This window comes from Pongo abelii, chromosome 8 (assembly GCF_028885655.2).
Source record: "Pongo abelii isolate AG06213 chromosome 8, NHGRI_mPonAbe1-v2.0_pri, whole genome shotgun sequence".
Classification (NCBI taxonomy): domain Eukaryota; kingdom Metazoa; phylum Chordata; class Mammalia; order Primates; family Hominidae; genus Pongo; species Pongo abelii.
In genome coordinates, this window is record NC_071993.2 from 102,267,786 (window position 1) to 102,284,990 (window position 17,205).

Consider the following 17,205-nt stretch of genomic DNA (forward strand, 5'->3'; position numbering starts at 1 on the left):
CTCACAATCATCAGACCTGTCCCCCTTACTTTCTTTTTCTTTGTTTACTTTTTAAAATTTTTTTGAAATACAGTCTTGCTGTGTCACCCAGGCTGGAGTGCAGTGGCATGATCTCAGCTCACTGCAACCTCCGCCTCCCGGGTTCAAGCAATTCTCATGCCTCAGCCTCCCGAGTAGCTGGGATTACAGATGTCTACCACCACGCCCGGCTAATTTTTCTATTTTTAGTAGAGACAGGGTTTCGCCATGTTGGCCAGGCTGGTCTTAAACTCCTGGCTTCAAGTGATCTGCCCGCCTCAGCCTCCCAAAGTACTGGGATTACAGGTGTGAGCCACCAAGCCCAGCCTACTTTCTTGATTGTTCTAAATGTTGTTGGCCAAAATTGCGCCCAAGAAAATCCAAGAACTTGGTTGATAATTCTGAATGCTAGGGCATTTTGTATGTACATTTTTCATCCAATAAGTTAAGTTGTCCCTCAGAACAAAAACTAAAAGGAAAAACTTCTATTTTTCCATTGTGAAGGTCTGTAAGTTGATAATAAACCCCTGACTTAAATTTTTGTATGTGTTCTTCTTTCTCATTTAAACTAAAATTCATGCAGGATTTTTACCTAATCAAAGGATAGCAAAGCTAAAAAGAATGGCATTTCTCTTGTCTGAATCTTTTGTTTATGGACAGAGTAGCTGCCAGAAAAGAGAAGTGACTCAACAAAAGATACTTGGCAAGCCAATGGCAGAGCTAGAGCTAGAACTTGGGACCCTGACTCTCAATCCAGCACTCTTCCCCACCCCATCCTGATTTCCCTGAAGACCCCTGCATTCATTTCATTCACTCTCTTCTGCTGTTCAGAGAAAAAACACACCTAAAAACATGGGCAACTGACCCAATGTGAAACAGTTTAGGAGTGAAAAGTCAAACCATTTCACAGGAAGTGTCCACACACCTGCAGAGTTGAGGGAGGTGGGCAGGTGACTGATTCAAAGGGTCACCGTGACTCCTGACATAAGCTCTGGTCCCAGCCCCTTCTCCAGAAACTCCCTTTTCTATTCACCTGTGGACACCAGAAGCCTCACCCAAACGAGGAATGCATCACTCTCCATGCACACCTTTCATGGTCCTACCTCTGGGCCTTTGCTTGAGCTATTTGCCTCGAGTCCCACCCTCCTGCTGTACACCTGTGAGAAAACCTCTTATTCTTTAAGGCTCAGATTAAATGCTACTTTTTTGAGGAGAGCAAAATCACTTGGTGACCATCCAGCAAGCCCCAGAGGCAAAAACTCCTATCTGAGGAATTTAGAAGGGAGCAATGACCACCTGGTGACCATCAAACAGGCCAAATTCCTTATCTGGGAAAATTAGAAGTAATTAGACTTCCCTATCATTTAAAGCAGGCATCTGGTCCCAGATTTCTTTCCCTCCAAATTAATAAGTAACTAGAATTTCTACACATCTCTGGATTGGCACGCTGAAACTCATTGTGCAACCCTTGCTGATATTAAGGCACCAAAACATCTACAGATGTAATCATGTATCATGACCTATGTGGCCAGTATGGTCCAAATTGCCCTTAAGCTTCTGCCTTAAGGTCCACAAATGCTCCTAAGGAAAATCCTCTCTCACCGAGTGCCCCGCTGCACCCTTTTGCAGCGTTCTTTCTTTCTAATAAACTTTCCTTCTTCAAACCTATACTGTTATCAGTCAATTTTTCTTACCAACACTCAAGTCAACCACCTCCTCAGGCTGGGGCTCTGACACCCTGCCTGGCATTTTTTTTCCTGAAGTCTCCAGACAACCACCTTCCTCCCCGGTTATTATTTCTCCCCATCTTGATCTTCCAGGATGTACTGTTTGTGACTCTCTTTCCTTATTTGCATTATAACTATTTGGGAACATGTCTTACTCCCCCGGTGAAGATCCTAAACTCCTTTAGTTGGAGTCAGTCATTGTTTGTCTTTTTTTTTTTTTTGAGATGGGGTCTTGCTCTGTCACCCAGGCTGGAGTGCAGTGGCCCTATCTCTGCTCACTGCAACCTCCGCTTCCTGGGTTCAAGTGATTCTCTCACCTCAGCCTACCAAGTAGCTAGGATTACAGGCATGCACCACCACGCCCAGCTGATTTTTCTATTTTTTAAAAGAGATTTTTGTATTTTTAGAAGAGATGGGGTTTCGCCATGCTAGCTGGTCTCAAACTCCTGACTTCAAGTGATCCGCCTGTCTCAGGCTCCCAAAGTGCTGGGATTACAGGTGTAAGCCACCGTGTCTGGCCTACCTTTTCTTTCATTCAACAAACATTCACTGAAGTGCCTTCCATACATCAGGTATAACGGTCCCGCCTTTGGAGCACTGATACTTTATGGGAACACAGCGAAGCAAAGGGGGCTGAGAGAGGCTCACACAGACCATTGCAGGGGCTATGGCAGCCCAAAGTCAGAGCACTAATCCACTCATGCAGGGGTGGGGGAGGCTGTCAGGAGAGGTGTTAAAGGAAATCAGAATATTTTACTCCAAAATATATTTTTTTGACATATTTTGACATGGCTGTCAGAGAGCCAGCAAAAAGAGGTAGCCCGGCAAAGCCGTCTTTTGTGCAGGAGATTTGTATTTGTAGAGAAAAATCTGCATTGATGCAGCCAGGTTTTCTCTGAGGCTTTCCCTTGTCTAGATCTAGAAAAGACTGACTGACAGTCTGACACCTTTAAAGGCCTAAAAGAAACATTTACCATCTATTCTCTCTGAGGCTGCTACCGGTGAGCTTTCATCTAAATAACAAGACCCCTTTGCTAGCCAAGCCTTACTTTTCTCCCTCCCATAACGTGTCTTGCTGCTTAAAATCTGATTTACCACCATAACCTGTCTTTGGCCATCCTCTGAGCCCCCACTCTTCTGTAACCTCAAGATGGTATAAGCTTCTGCACCCCATTGGTTGGGTCTTCATTCTGAAGGCTCCCATGTCACATAAAACTATGATCAAATAAATCTGTATGCCTTTTCTCCTATTAATTTGCTTCTTGGCCGGGCGTGGTGGCTCATGCCTGTAATCCGAGGAGGCCGAGGCGGGAGGATCACTTGAGGTCAGAAGCCTGGCCAACATGGTGAAACCCCGTCCCTACCAAACAATACAAAGATTACCCGGGCATGGTGGCATGTGCCTGTAGTCCTAGCTACTCGAGGAGGCTGAGGTGGAAGGAGTCTTGAACCTGGGGGCAGAGGTTGCAATGAGATTGTGCCACTGCATTCCAGCCTGGGTGACAGAGTGAGACCCCGTCTCAAAAAAAAAAGAAAGAAAGAAAAAAAATTTTTGCTTCTTGTCAGTAATTTTTAGGGAAACTTCAAGGACAAAAGGGAAACTTTCCCTTGGCCCCAACAGCTTCCTAGAAGTTACATCTAAATGGAAGCCCTGATGATGTTCACCCCTCTCTATCTCTTGCAGCTAAGTACCTGGAATATCCTAAATGCTTCAAAGAGTAAATGATCATAACATTTCAGAATATCTTCTCATTTAAGGTTCTCAGGTAAAATTCCCTCCCATTATTGGTCAGATTCTCAACCTACCTCCCCAATACCTACAATAAAAGTGAACTTTTGTTTCAGCTCTTTAGTTCAGCAAGGAGAATAATGGCTGACAATTTTCTTGATACACAAACTGGTCTGGAATGCATTTTTCCAAATAAGCAACACAGCCTGTGGTCACGTCATCCTGATGGGGCTGCCAGAGAACAGTTGTCATACAAGTCCTTTCCATTTTTAGCATGTCTGTCACCCAAAAGGGGTCCAAGACACAGGAGCCCCTTCTGAAGGACCCCGTTTCCAGAGTTGTCAGCTCCTGCTCCAGCCACAGGAGGGGAAAGTGAGGGGGCTGAAGGGGAGGTGTGGGCAGCAGCCCTTTTCACACAAATGCCAGCTCTCAAGGGGGAGCGAGCCCCAGGCCACAGCCTGGGCACACCCATGGAGAAGGGGCTTGTGCCAGGAGGGCAGGAGGAAGGGAGGGGACAGGAAGTGGTACACTTGGGGTCTGGAGGCCCACCAAGAAAGGAACACCAAGTTTCAACAAGCCTGGCTTTCCAATCAACATAATCTTCAGTGTTGCCAGCTACTCCACTCCTATCCTGCCTTAGGAAGCAGGAAGCGTACACCCCTAACCTTACTCGGAGATCCGGCACCGTGCGCACTTCCTATACACACAGGATCCTGGAATTGGGCCGGGATGATGACTCAACACTGACAATAAGGATGTCCCTGGGTGCCTTGGGTTGACTTAGAATGTTTATAGAATTGTTCCTGTGTTAGAAACGTTTAATTCTTTTCAACTAGCCACTTCACCACCTCTTCTATTCTTTCCTCAACCTGTTCCAGGGCCAGGGAAAGCCTTTGCCAGGTATTGCTGCTTTCCTACAGCCCCACACAGCAGCAGGTGACCCCACATATGGAGCCTTGGCACATGCCAAGCACCAACTTCCATGAATTACCTCACTGAATCCTTATGACTGCCCTACAAGGGATGGACTGCTTCCACTCCTGCTTAGCATGTGAGAGGTTAAGTGGCTTTCTAGCAAAAGGCTAAGCCTGATTTCTTATAAACTGCCCCACGCTGGCTTACCCTCAGTGATCCCCACTCCTGATGTGCTGGCCCACCCAGGGGCCCACATGTGCTCGGCTGGAACTGGAAGTCTGGCCTAGTGTGTCTCAAGCCTCTGTGCTCCTGTGTCCCCCAAGCATGCCTCTATTATTGCCCTGGTGATATTGCTAGGCTCCTCCTTGTTTTGAGGAGCCTTGAACTTAGGCTCCTCAAGAGGAGAGACAAATGACCTTTGTATTCTGCCCAGAGGCTGGTATCTGCAGGCCTTATTCATAGACTGAATAACTACAGCCTCAAAGGGAAACTGAGGTTGCAAGCCTAAGGGTTAACCACTATTTACTGTGGACATCATACATACTAGATACTTAATAAATGGCTTGGAGACATCTTCAGGAACTCAATCGGGGTCTAAGGAAGTTCTAAAAATATTCTCAGTTCTAGAAGCAGTTCTAGATCACCCAAGATGTTGGCTCTATAGCTTCTGTTTATAAAGTGCTGACCATGTTCCCAGGATCATAAGCCCTTGTACTCAACCACTCTTTGAGGTAGGTGCTATCATCTCCATTTTACAGATGAGGAGACTGAGTCTCAGAGAGGGGAAGCAACTCCCAAGTCACTAGACTGTAAGAGATGGAGCTGGCATTCAAACCTGGTTGCTTCAGAGAAGTTGCCGAAAGTCTTTGACTTTCGCAGTAGTCAACAGCAGAGCCAAAATCAGAATTGATTTGTTTAGTTGCTAAGTTCATTTCTCCAAAAAAATTTTCAGGTCTCAAAACACCCTAAGGCTACCTTTGTCCAAATGCTGCACTCTTTGTAGCTGACCCAGAGAGAAGATGGGACACTCACCCAAAAACGTGGCATGGCTATTCGAGGATACTCCATGTCAGTCAGGGCCCCAGGAGACCTGCATTCTTCTCTCCAGAACCAAAACACCTTTGTTTCATGGCAAACAAAGGCCCCGCGCTCCCACACAAACACGAGACAGGACAAAGACCTGACAGAGCTGAGCACTAGCAGAGCACCATGGGTTATGGAAACAAAGTGCATCTTACATAAAAGCAAACCAAACCACACCACACCAAAGCCTGGTGTTCTCAGCTGTGTTAGTCAAAGCAAACCGAGGGTCATCTCCAAGGCATACATGGGACGTGAGGAAGGTCTGCCTTCTCAGAGGCCCTTGCAGCAGGCCAGGGGGCATACAAAGTAGAGATAACTTCCGAATGACCTCAAGTGGCCAGATATAGCCCGTCCTTTCCCTCCAACTGTATCCAGTCCTGGCACCTGAATTCATGTCCCCCCATTCCCTCTGGGGCCATCTCTTTGCTCCCGAGGCAAGCAAATGGTCTCACCAGCATTCACTTGGCCTCCGTAGATGGACCAGGGGCGAGACGTGCAGCCCACCCTGCCAAGTGAGACGCCAAGTGCACACGCGGCATGCTGCAGTCCTACCTGGCTCCCACCTCTCCGAGCAGCTTTCCTCCCCGCCTGCTCGCCACCTCTATGCCGCTCTGTCTGCTCAGCCTCACTTCCTGGAAAAGCGCTACCCAGGGGCTTGCCGGGCCGGCTCTCCTCAGGGGTGTTGAGATCTGAGAGTCTCTGTTCAGTACTCAGGCACCTGACCACGTCTGAAGGCTTCAAGCAGCTCTTCTTAGAGATCTTGGGTCCACCAGGGCCTCTTTCGCCTGCCTCCCTCTCTGCTTTCCTCTCATATTGTCCACTCTCTTCACGCCATGGCTGCCTCTTGCTCTGGCTGCTAAAGGCATCACTAAGCTGGGAGATGACACTATCAGAGCTCCCCAGCGGCAGCGGCAAGAAGCTATCTTGGTGGATGCCTGAAGATGGCATGTGGACACCACCATCTCCATTCATGTGAAGGGAGGACTGGGAAGTGGGTGCTAGGGAGTAGGTTTTGTGTGGGGAAGGTAGGGCCAGTGGAGAAGCTACTGATCGTGGGGTGGGACGATCTGACCAACTCAAATGGGGGAGGCTGAGAGACAGGGAGGGACTGGCCCTCGGTGACAAGGCGAGGTGGTCAGTGTTATATATAGAAGCCTCTGGCAGAGGAGGCAAGGGTGGGGTCAGGGCCAGAGAACGCCTGCCTGGGACCCCCACAGTCAGTGAGATCCACTCAGAGGTGACGGCGTGCATCTCGGGGGACAGGGCTCGGCGGGAGTGGGGCAGAGATGAGGGGGCTGGCGTGATGAGCCTGCTGTGACTGGAAAACTTAAAAAGAAGAAGAGAGAGGAAAACAAAAGAAAGAAGCAAAAGGTACAAGTGTCAGCATAAAGGAAAAAGAAGGAAAATAATCACAAGGGGTATATAAAGAGGAATGAAATGGAGAGGATGAGCAAGGACACTCTGGTGTACAGAAAGGAAATCCTCGGGTTACATCTGGGGAGAAACCGGGATGGGTGAGTGTGCGTTTGAGCATGTGTGAGCGTGAGCCTGATGTGTGCAGGCAGGGGGTGGAGGAAGCAGCGAGAGGTGTGGAGATGGGGAGAGGTTCCCGTCAGAGTAGTGACGGATGAGGCTGGCCTGCTTTGCAGAATCAGATTTTCAAAGGGACACATTGGAAGCTTCCCATCCCAGCCGACCCAGCCCCTGTGCATCCAGATCCCTGACCCAGAACCATACAGGGAAAGGTGGCCCCACACTGCCATGGCCCTTCCCTGGGGTTTTATTTTCTCTAGGAGCGCAGCAGAGTCTTCCAGAGAGGAGTATGAGTAGTGTACTAGTTTTGTTTTACAATCACTCTTGGCCACAGTCAAGTGAAAAACGTAGCTGGGTTCCCTGCATCCTTACAAAGAAGAATGTCCCGCTCCAGTCACACACTCTGTCCTATAAGACAACAGGATGCGGCTATCACTGTCCAGGAAGCCCTGGGTCAGCCCGTTTAATGCTTTCGGCCAAGAACCCTCTACTGGGGTCAGTGATGAGCAGGTGGCAGAGGAGGAAACAGTTAGAGGACCAGACATGAGGCACCGTCTCAGGGTCAACCCGGGCCCCCAAGTCCTACTCTTGTTCCTCTGCCAACCTCCTTACAACATACATGGTGGTTTGGCCAGGCTCTTTCACAGGGATGTCACCCCCACCGTGTCACCCTGAACTCAAGGTTCTGACATTTTCTTGGCTTTGGGAAAGTGGGGATCAGTTAGGAATAGTTTATATTTCTAAACAAGTTTGTTCATAATTAATGTTTGGGAAAGCCAACATCTTATTACGCCTATAAACCTACATCCTTTCAGCCCACTGAGACTGAGATGCTGTAAGTTACTTGTTCCAATCACCTGGTTCCGGTGAATGCAAAGAATACTTTGGATCTGGTCTACATGGCTGATGAGAAGGTGTAAGTCTCTCTTTCAGCCTTTGTCTTCTGCAGGCCAACTTTGGCCAAGATGACTGAGGATCACATTTGGACCATGGGATTTATGACACAGTGGTGGTACCCACACCAACAGCTTCACGCAGGAGGGACCAACTGATAAAGGCTCTTGTTTCTCTTTCCCTAGTCACCTTATTCCCAGAGCAATTACTTGACTGTTCCTTTTCCCCGAGATATATCTTCAACCAAGCACTGGAAAAGGCCATTTGTACGCATAAAGACAAAGTCCAGTGTACAGTCTGCTTTCCTGCAGTTTTTTTTTTTTGTTTTTTGAGATGGAGTTTCGCTCTGTTGTCCAGGCTGGAGTGCAGTGGCATGATCTCAGCTCACTGCAACCTCCGCCTCCCCAGTTCAAGCGATTCTCCTGCCTCAGCCTCCTGAGTAGCTGGGACTACAGGCGCCCGCCACCACGCCTGGCTAATTTTTGAATTTTTGGTAGAGATGGGGTTTCATCATGTTGCCAGGCTGATCTTGAACTCCTGACCTCAGGTGATTCACCCGCCTCGGCCTTCCAAAGTGCTGGCATTACAGGCGTGAGCCACCACACCCGGCCTCTTGCAGACAGTTTTTAATTGCCGTGCTCAAAAACCTCCCCAGAGAGGCTGTGTGCCATCAGCACTGTTGACTACGAAAATTCACATGCTGAGTATGAAAACCAGTGACAAGAAGCTTAGATACCTGTGGGCTTGCAGTGGCACTACGACTTGGGGAGGAGGAGAAAGGCAGATCCATGTAATCCACAGGGTTTTTCACCAGTGGTCGCTTGATCACATCCACGTAGGTGATGGGGAAGATGCCTTGTCGGGATGTCCCCGGGATCCTTCCTTCGTACCAGTTCTCATCTACCTGCCGGAGCAGTGTGATCCTCTCACCCTGGAAGACACAGCAAAGAGAGGGTCCTTGTCCTAGCACGCCTCTGCATGCCTGGGGCCTCTGCCTGCATGCTTCAATGTCCTGCATTGTTTATCACATCCTTAGCTCGGGAAAAACCTTCCCTGCTGAACCTGGAGGGAATTAACACCACTGGGATGAGGATGCTAATGGCAGAGGAGCTACCTTGATGCTGGGAAGTTCAGCTTGGTTCTTTAAGTATTTTAGTAAAGGAGAACATCAGATTTGTGTCGCTAAGCCAGGGAACAAATGTAGTGTTTTTGACTCATTTAATGTGAAACAGATACCCAATCTTCATTTCTAAGGCAAAGATTTTGGGGGGTTTCTCTTTTTCTTTCTTTTGTAGCATTATAGATACTTATAATGTATCATTATAGAAAATTCAGAACACAAACATAAAGCAGAAAACAATCATCACCCATCACATAGTCATTTGGAGATAAACACTTAATATTTGGCATATGGACTCCCCAGATTTACTTCTATGCATGTGAATTAAACCCGCACATATTTTTTCTTTTAAAAATTGAGTATGAACTGTGTTTCCCTTTTCCAACTTGCTTTTTAAAAAATACTTAATAGCACATAGTAAACTTCCTTCTTTATCAAGAAATAGAATTCTAGATTTTTAATGGCATTGCATAGCTTAATGGACCACTGCAGGGTATTCTGTCGCACAAACATATAATGATTTAATTACTGATCCCCTGCTGTTGGGCAATTGGGTTGCTTCCAGTGTTACATAAGATGGCTCATCTTTTTCTAACAATGTGCTCACTTCCCTCAATCCTCAATAAAATCAGTAACTTAGTAACTTTAGCAAGCCAGAGAATTTTGCCATGTAGAGTGTTTGGATTCTGGAAAGAAGAACTTCTCTGCACAATGTAATTATGTTCTGAATAAGCATGATGGTGATAATAATAATACTGGCATCTCCTGTTTACTAAGCACCAACCAGATACCACGTGTCATGCTGGGGGCTTCACATAAGCTGTTTCATCAAAGTCTCTTACAACCACCTAGGAGAGAGCCATCTATGTTCATTTTTTTCTATAAGAAAATGGTGGCTTGGAAAAAAGTATTTAACTCCCACATTCTGCGTAGATGGTTTGTGCCTTTTGGGTTCAAAGCTTTTCAAACTTCTCCTGGTATCAATGGACCTGTTTTTTCCACTAGGTCACAACAATATATTGTAAAACCCAGTCCCCAACACAGTGCATTATCACATCATTAGTTGGTAAGTGTTGGTTGAAAACAGCTTATAAAAGATGCCTAAGACTCCAGAAATACTATCTTTAATCAGTGAGCTCAATATAGTTAAACCCTGACATTAGCCTAGGGTTTATTTTTAAAATACCTTACCTCAGAAAATTCTCCAATTGCCCTTAATGCAATTCTTTTTTTTTTTTTCTTCAATAGAGATGGGGTCTTGCTATGTTGCTCAGGCTGGTCTTGAACTCCTGGCCTTAAGTGAGCCTCCTGCCTTGGTTTCCCAAAGTGCTGGGATTACAGGCCTTAATGCAATTCTTTTTTTTTTTTTTTTTTGAGACCTATTGTCCAGGCTGGAGTGCAGTGGAGCGATCTCAGCTCACTGCAACCTCTGTCTCCCAGGTTCAAATGACTCTCCTGCCTCAGCCTCCTGAATAGCTGGGATTACAGGAACCCACTACCATGCCCAGCTAATTTTTGTATTTTTAGTAGAGACGGGGTTTCACCATGTTGGCCAGGCTAGTCTCAAACTCCTGACCTCAAGTGATCTACCCACCTCGGCCTCCCAAAGTGCTGGGATTACAGGCATGAGCCACCGTGCCCAGCCCTTAATGCAATTATTGATTGGCATACTTCTCTTAAGGGTACAGACAGCACCCCCAGACTGGGGTGCGATAGCAACACCACACTTCCCCACATAGCTGCGCCATCCAAGAGAGCCCCAAAGCAAGGCATGAGAAGTGCAGCTTACCTTTCTGAAGGACATTTCTACTTGTGTATCACCATTAAAGTTAAACTTAGCAATAGCTTCTCCATATTCCAAAACCTGCACTGGTGTCAACTTTTTGGGCTGAGCCTTCTCAGCAGGAGGAAGAAGCTGAGAAAGGGAAAGAGGTAAAAGAGAACAAGGGAAGAGAAGAAAGCAGGGAAACAAGAGGAAAAGGAGGAAACAAAACATAAGCATTTGGTAAATAAATGGTGCTTTGGGCACGGTCAGGCTTTTCCTTAGAAAGAAAAGGGGCTGCGGTACCTCGATGTAGGTGCGTGGGAAGATTCCCACCCGGCCGTGGTGTTCTCCTTCATACCAGTTCTGATCAATTTGCTTATAAATGTAAACAATATCTCCCTTCTGCAGAGGAAGCTCCCTGTCGACAGAGGGTCAACGGCATTTTAGCAGATGTTTCAATATGTGTAAGATTAAGACACTTCAGTTTTGTAGCAAAAGGAGACTGTTAAGTGGGGTCAAAGGGTACAAATTCCAGAGAGGGGGCTCCATATTTGGAAGTAAGAACCCCACTATTCAGGAAATTACATCACATTTGGCATTTTTCCAGTCTTTTGCAGGATGGATGTTAACATTCAAATTGACTAGCCCTTGAAAGTGCTCAGAGGCCTTATTAATTTGTTGTGGTTTTCTAAATGCATTTTTTGTGAATGTTGTCTTACGCTCAGAATATTTATGCAACACAGAGCAATGCACTCAGCTGCCTTAACTGATGTTTGTTAAACAAAATGTCTCCTTCTGGATACCTTCACTATCCTCTTCTATGCCCTAGCAGGGCATGCCTTCATTGCTTTAAATTGCCCTGAAATTATTTGTGATATATTGATATCCTTCTATCATTCCATCAATTTCGCCATTTGTCTACCCATCCATTTTACCATCCATCTTTGTATCATCATGCAGTAGAAAGGTTCTGAAGTTAGGCAGATCTGGTCCAAAACTCAGTTCTGAAATTTAGTAGCTCTGGGACCTTGGACACAATACTTAATCTGAGACACTGTTGCTTTAGCTGAACTTGGACCTAACTCAGAGTTGCTGGAGAATGCTTCAACAAATTAAAAATAAACAGCTAGGATGGTGCCTGTTGTACAGGTAGGTAACACTCAATAAATGTTAATTCCATTACTTTTTTTCTTGAGACGGTCTCATTCTGCTGCCCAGGCTGGAGTGCAAGTGGCATGATCACAGCTCATTGCAGCCTCAACCTCCTGGGCGCAAGTGATCCTCCTACCTCAGCCTCCTGAGTAGCTGGGACTACAGGCATGCACCACCATGCCTGGCCAATTGTTACATATTTTTCTGTAGAGATGGGGTTTTGCTATGTTGCCCAGGCTGGTCTTGAACTCCTGGGCTCAAGTGATCCTCCTGCCTCAGTCTCCCAAAATGCTGAGATTAAATGCATGTAGTCACCACGCCTGGCCTAATTCCTTTGCTTTTTAACATGGAAAAGTGATGTTGGAAAGAAAAGTAGATTTTCCTTCAAATGCTCTTTGTGCCCTTTGTGTGTTTTTTTTTTTTAGTACAGACGGGGTTTGACCATGTTGGTCAGGCTGGTCTAGAACTCCTGACCTCATGATCCGCTTGACTCGACCTCCCAAAGTGCCGGGATTACAGGCGTGAGCCACCGTGCCTGGCCCAGATGATGTTAATTTTTAACCAGGACTCTTTTTTTAAAAAAATGAGACAAAGGCAAATTTTAAAAAAAATGAAAACTTAAAAGAAGGATAAAAATTATAACCTTTTCTTTCTTTTTTTTTTTTGAGACAGAGTTTTGCTTCTGTTGCCCAGGCTGGAGTGCAACGGCGTGATCTCAGCTCACTGCAACCTCCGCCTCCCGGGTTCAGGGGATTTTCCTGCCTCAGTCTCCCCAGTAGCTGGGATTACAGACATGCGCCACCAGGCCCGGCTAATTTTGTATTTTTAGTAGAGACGGGGTTTCTCCAAGTTGGTCAGGATGGTCTCAAACTCCCGACCTGAGGTGATCCGCCCACCTCGGACTCCCAAAGTGCTGGGATTACAGGCGTGAGCCACCGCACCTGGCCCTTATAACTTTTTCTTGAATTAAATAATTTTAAAATTGTAACATTTTCTTGAATTAAAAAAAAAAAAATGACCTAGATCTTTTTCATTTGAGTCAAACCAATAGGATGGAAAGGTCTCCAATTGTAACTTGGAAGGGGTGTGCTCACTTTGCAGGATGCCAGGAAGTCCCACGGTATGTGAGGGGTGCTGGCCGAACAATGAGGGCACATCTGGAAAACTACAGAAAGTCAGTTCTGTGCTGAACAAAAGCACAAGGCAGCCTTTGTGGGTCTCACATTAGCAGACAGGATTCTAATCCTCAAGAGGTCCGTAAAGGGGATGTGGGCATTTGTCTCTGTGAGAAGGAATGTCTTGGGCCACATTTTTGCCACAGCCCTCTTTGGGGGGCATTATGAATTCCCCCTCCCTTCACCCCCAACCACAGGCAGATAGATGAGCAAGACCCTCAGCATATTCACCCCTATGGAGATCTGCAGGCTCCTGACTCTGCTATACTAAGTATCTCGCAGCTGTGGAGGGGGATGGGAGTGTAATGGTCCTACTGTTAAGCAAAGGACCCACTTGTGTGTGAAAGAGGAACTGAGGGGTCTGTAGCTGTGGCTGATGGAAGTCTACCATGGGAAACCTGGGGCCCCATTCTTCTACTACTGTGGACTATACCCCTAGCTCCCAAAGAACCACTGCTGGTGAGAGGGTTTGAGAAATATGATTTGCTTTAGATCTTTTTTGGAGCATCACGGTGTACATCAGCACAGCAGAGGCTCTGAGAAGGCCAGGGGGAAAGAAACTTGTTTAACTTTGTTGAACCAAGTATTCCATAACATGCTATTTTTTTTTTAGATGGAGTCTCACTCTGTCCCCCAGGCTGGAATGCAGTGGCGTGATCTTGGCTTATGGCAACCCCCGCCTCCTGGGTTCAAGCAATTCTCATGCCTTAGACTCCTGAGTAGCTGGAATTACAGGCACTTGCCACCATGCCCGGCTAATTTTTGTATTTTTTCGTAGCGACAGGGTTTCGCCATGTTGGCCAGGCTGGTCTTGAACTCCTGACCTCAAGTGATCTGCCAGCCTCGGCCTCCCAAAGTGCTGGAATTACAGGCGTGAGCTACCACGCCTGGCCCCGACAGCATGCTTTTTTGAGTAATTGACTATGGGGAAATGTAAAACCAAGTGACTAAAGGGCTTAAAAGGCCATGGAGCTAGAATTTACTTTTTTCACTAAATTTTGTGGACATTTTTTTGGAGGCAGCATGTCGTGATGAAAACACTGATTCAGGAGGAAGGAGCCCTCTCTCTGGCATTAGCAATGTTGATAAAAGGTGACAATTTCTGTGGATCTAAGCTTTCTCACCTGTTCTATTTGACAGGGTTGCTCTAAAAAAAAATTGTTTTAAGACTCTTTATGAAATCTGGGAAAATGTAATATTATCATCAATATACCATTTAATAAATCTTACATAGACTTCTCAATTCAAAGAAATAAGTGTATTAATTAAATTGCAAATTAATTTATATATCTCTGTTATCCTCTCTGGTTTAAAAAAAAGGGGAGAAGAGGATAACATATTTTGAGCACTACATTTTGGTACACTATGCAAAATGTTTTACAGGTATTACCCCAGCTTCCCCGCAAGAGAGGCATTTTTACCCCTGTCTTGCAGATAAAGAAAACTGAACGGGGGAGAAGTTGATAACTTGACTACAGTCACAGAGATAGTAAGTGGCATAGTCAGGATTTGAACACAGGACTTCCTGACTCTAAAGCCCACAATCTTCGCAGTATATTATGCAGCCACCTCCTTTAGCTGACCAACTAAAGGACTGGAGTAATACACACAAACCCAACTATACCAGATTTGTGCCTAGGTTCTAGACACTGTGGCCTGGTCACTCATTTTGTGATGCAGGAGATCAGAACCATGGTTGATTAGCTCCACACAGCATTTCCCAGCATCTAAGGACAGGGAGCTCTCCCTCTGATCACAAGATGTACAACCATCCATCTGCAGGACAATGGGGTAGCCACTGACCATTGTACTTTTAGCTGCCAATGAGAACTCATGGACTATTTAAATCCATAATTAGATAAAAAGCCAGCTGTTTCCTTATGGAACCCAGTTTTTGGTAGCATCTCCCAAATCGTGTTTCAGGTTCCCTTCTTGAAAGACTTCTGGAGCTATTAATATGTCATCAACAAAGTATCTCTTCAAAGTGGGTGGGAGGTATAGATATAGCATGCAGTGTTTCCCAACTCATTCTACAACAGAACTCTCTTTTTGAGAAAAATCTTGCAGGGCTAGCACTCTGAGAAACACACTTCAGAGAAACGCTAGTCTCCTGTGGGTTCATGTAAGACTTTAATCTCTTGGGATGTTGTAGCAAAATGGGTAAAGTTATCTCCCTAGAGACTGGTCTAGATCCTTCCACAGAAAAGATGGGTCAGATCAAGCCACCACTTGAGCAAATAGAGCCCCTACATAGGAGGAGGCAGGGTGGCGCAGGGTATAAGACCCCAACCTCTGCCTAGGTTTGAATTCCAACTCTATCACACCAGCTTGAGCAGGTTCCTTAACCTTATAGTCCCTAGGTCTCTTCATTTGAACAGTGGGGATCATCACAGCACCCACTCCATAATGAATTAACATAAGCAAAGTACTCTGAATAGTGTTTGGCACATAGCAAACTCTATGAACTACTGTTTTGTTCTTTTTTTTAACAACAATTTTTATAATTGTTATTTCTCCGACTCTACAAACAAACTGCTGTGTTTCAAAGAGGCAGCTAAAAAGATAAATAAATATAACTGGTGGCACTTACTTTAGTGTCTGAGCTTTAAAGTCAAATTTGGCTCTGGCAGGTCTCATCTGAACATAAGAAACAATGACAAGTTAAAATCAGGATTCATGTACAACAAGGACACATTTTCACAAATTTCTAGAAAGCAAAGCAGAAAAATTCACTCTAGCCAGTTTGTTCTAGCGTAGAAATCTCGGCAAAATTGCATTTGTCTGACCTTAGTAGAACACTAGATAAATGTTTAGTCAACTATATATGTCATTCATGAGAATCCCCCTAAAAACAGCCAGATCTGGGGAAGAGATGGTTAGAAAGGTCCCAAAGCTGAGGTACCAGTTCCTCAAAACATGTGGACCATGGCTATTAAAAAAACAAACAAACAAAAAGACGAAGTGAGCCAGAAGTCCTAAGATGTTCCTCATCTACTGTCTTATTCCTCAGAGACATCTATTTGCTTAAATTATGATATGCAAGTAGATGAAATGCCAATTCACTTCTCACATCATCTCCAACTCCATATATTTCTCATGGTCTGTGACATCATCCAAAAAGCCAGATAAAGTGGTCCCTGAGCTCAAATGACTCCTGCCAAGACTTCCAATCCTGTTGGGTAGCCCTCTCTTCCCAGATGCCCAGGTCTGAGTCAGCCTCTGCCCCTTCTCCACTTCCTGATCAAGCGTGTCATTAAGTCAGGAGGGACCTCCCTCCACACCTCCATCCCTCCACAACCCTGTTGCTCAAAGCTGACATCTAGTTTCCATTGACACAAAGCTTCCTTTGATTTCACATTCTCTTCACTCTAATCTGTCACCCAGGAGCACAAATAACATTCCTAACATTCTTCCTCACATCTCTTCCTTGCTTTGAAGTTGGCTGCTGCTCTCAACTTTCCCTCAGTTCAAATCTCAATTCCTGCCATAGGTGAAGGCCTTTGGGTAGTTTCTCCCTACTCTTACGGAATTGCCTTTATCTCTATTACACTGTTCCTGTTCCAGTCAAATCTATTTGCTACACCTCAGCTGAACCCCCTCCTACCCCCTCCTCTCTCTGGAATTTCTTTTTTTCTTTTTCTTTTTTTTTTTTTTTTTTTGAGACAGGGTCTTACTGTCTCCCACGCTGGAGTACAGTGGCACAATCTCAGCTCACTGCAACCTCTGCCTCCCAGGTTCAAGGAATTCTCCTGCTTCAGCCTCCCGAGTAGCTGGGACTACAGGCATGTGCCACCACGCTGGGCTAATTTTTGTATTTCTCGGTAGAGACTGGGTTTCACCATGTTGGCCAGGCTGGTCTCTAACTCCTGGCCTCAAGTGATCTGCTCACTTTGGCCTCCCAAAGTGCTGGGATTACAGACGTGAACCACTACACCCGGCTGTGGAATTTCTTTCTTTTTTTTGAGACAGCGTCTTGCCCTGTTGCTCAGGATGGAGGGCAGTGGCACAATCATGGCTCACCGCAGTCTTGACTCCCCAGGCTCAGGTGATCTTCCCACCTCAGCCTCCTGAGTAGCTGGGACTACAGGCATGCA

At 45.9% G+C, this 17,205-nt stretch overlaps 1 protein-coding gene across 17 annotated transcripts in view; it reads right to left on the reverse strand.

Moving 5' to 3' along the window:
- Positions 1 to 17,205, reverse strand: part of SORBS1 (sorbin and SH3 domain containing 1) — a 251,763-nt gene that overhangs the window by 18,904 nt on the left and 215,654 nt on the right. For all 17 annotated transcript variants that reach the window (XM_063727053.1, XM_063727050.1, XM_054521431.2 and 14 more), the window contains 4 exon segments: positions 15,702 to 15,748; positions 11,088 to 11,202; positions 10,809 to 10,934; positions 8,636 to 8,830 (listed from right to left, as the gene is read on the reverse strand). In XM_063727053.1, coding sequence (XP_063583123.1) covers positions 8,636 to 8,830; positions 10,809 to 10,934; positions 11,088 to 11,202; positions 15,702 to 15,748 — 483 coding nt within the window.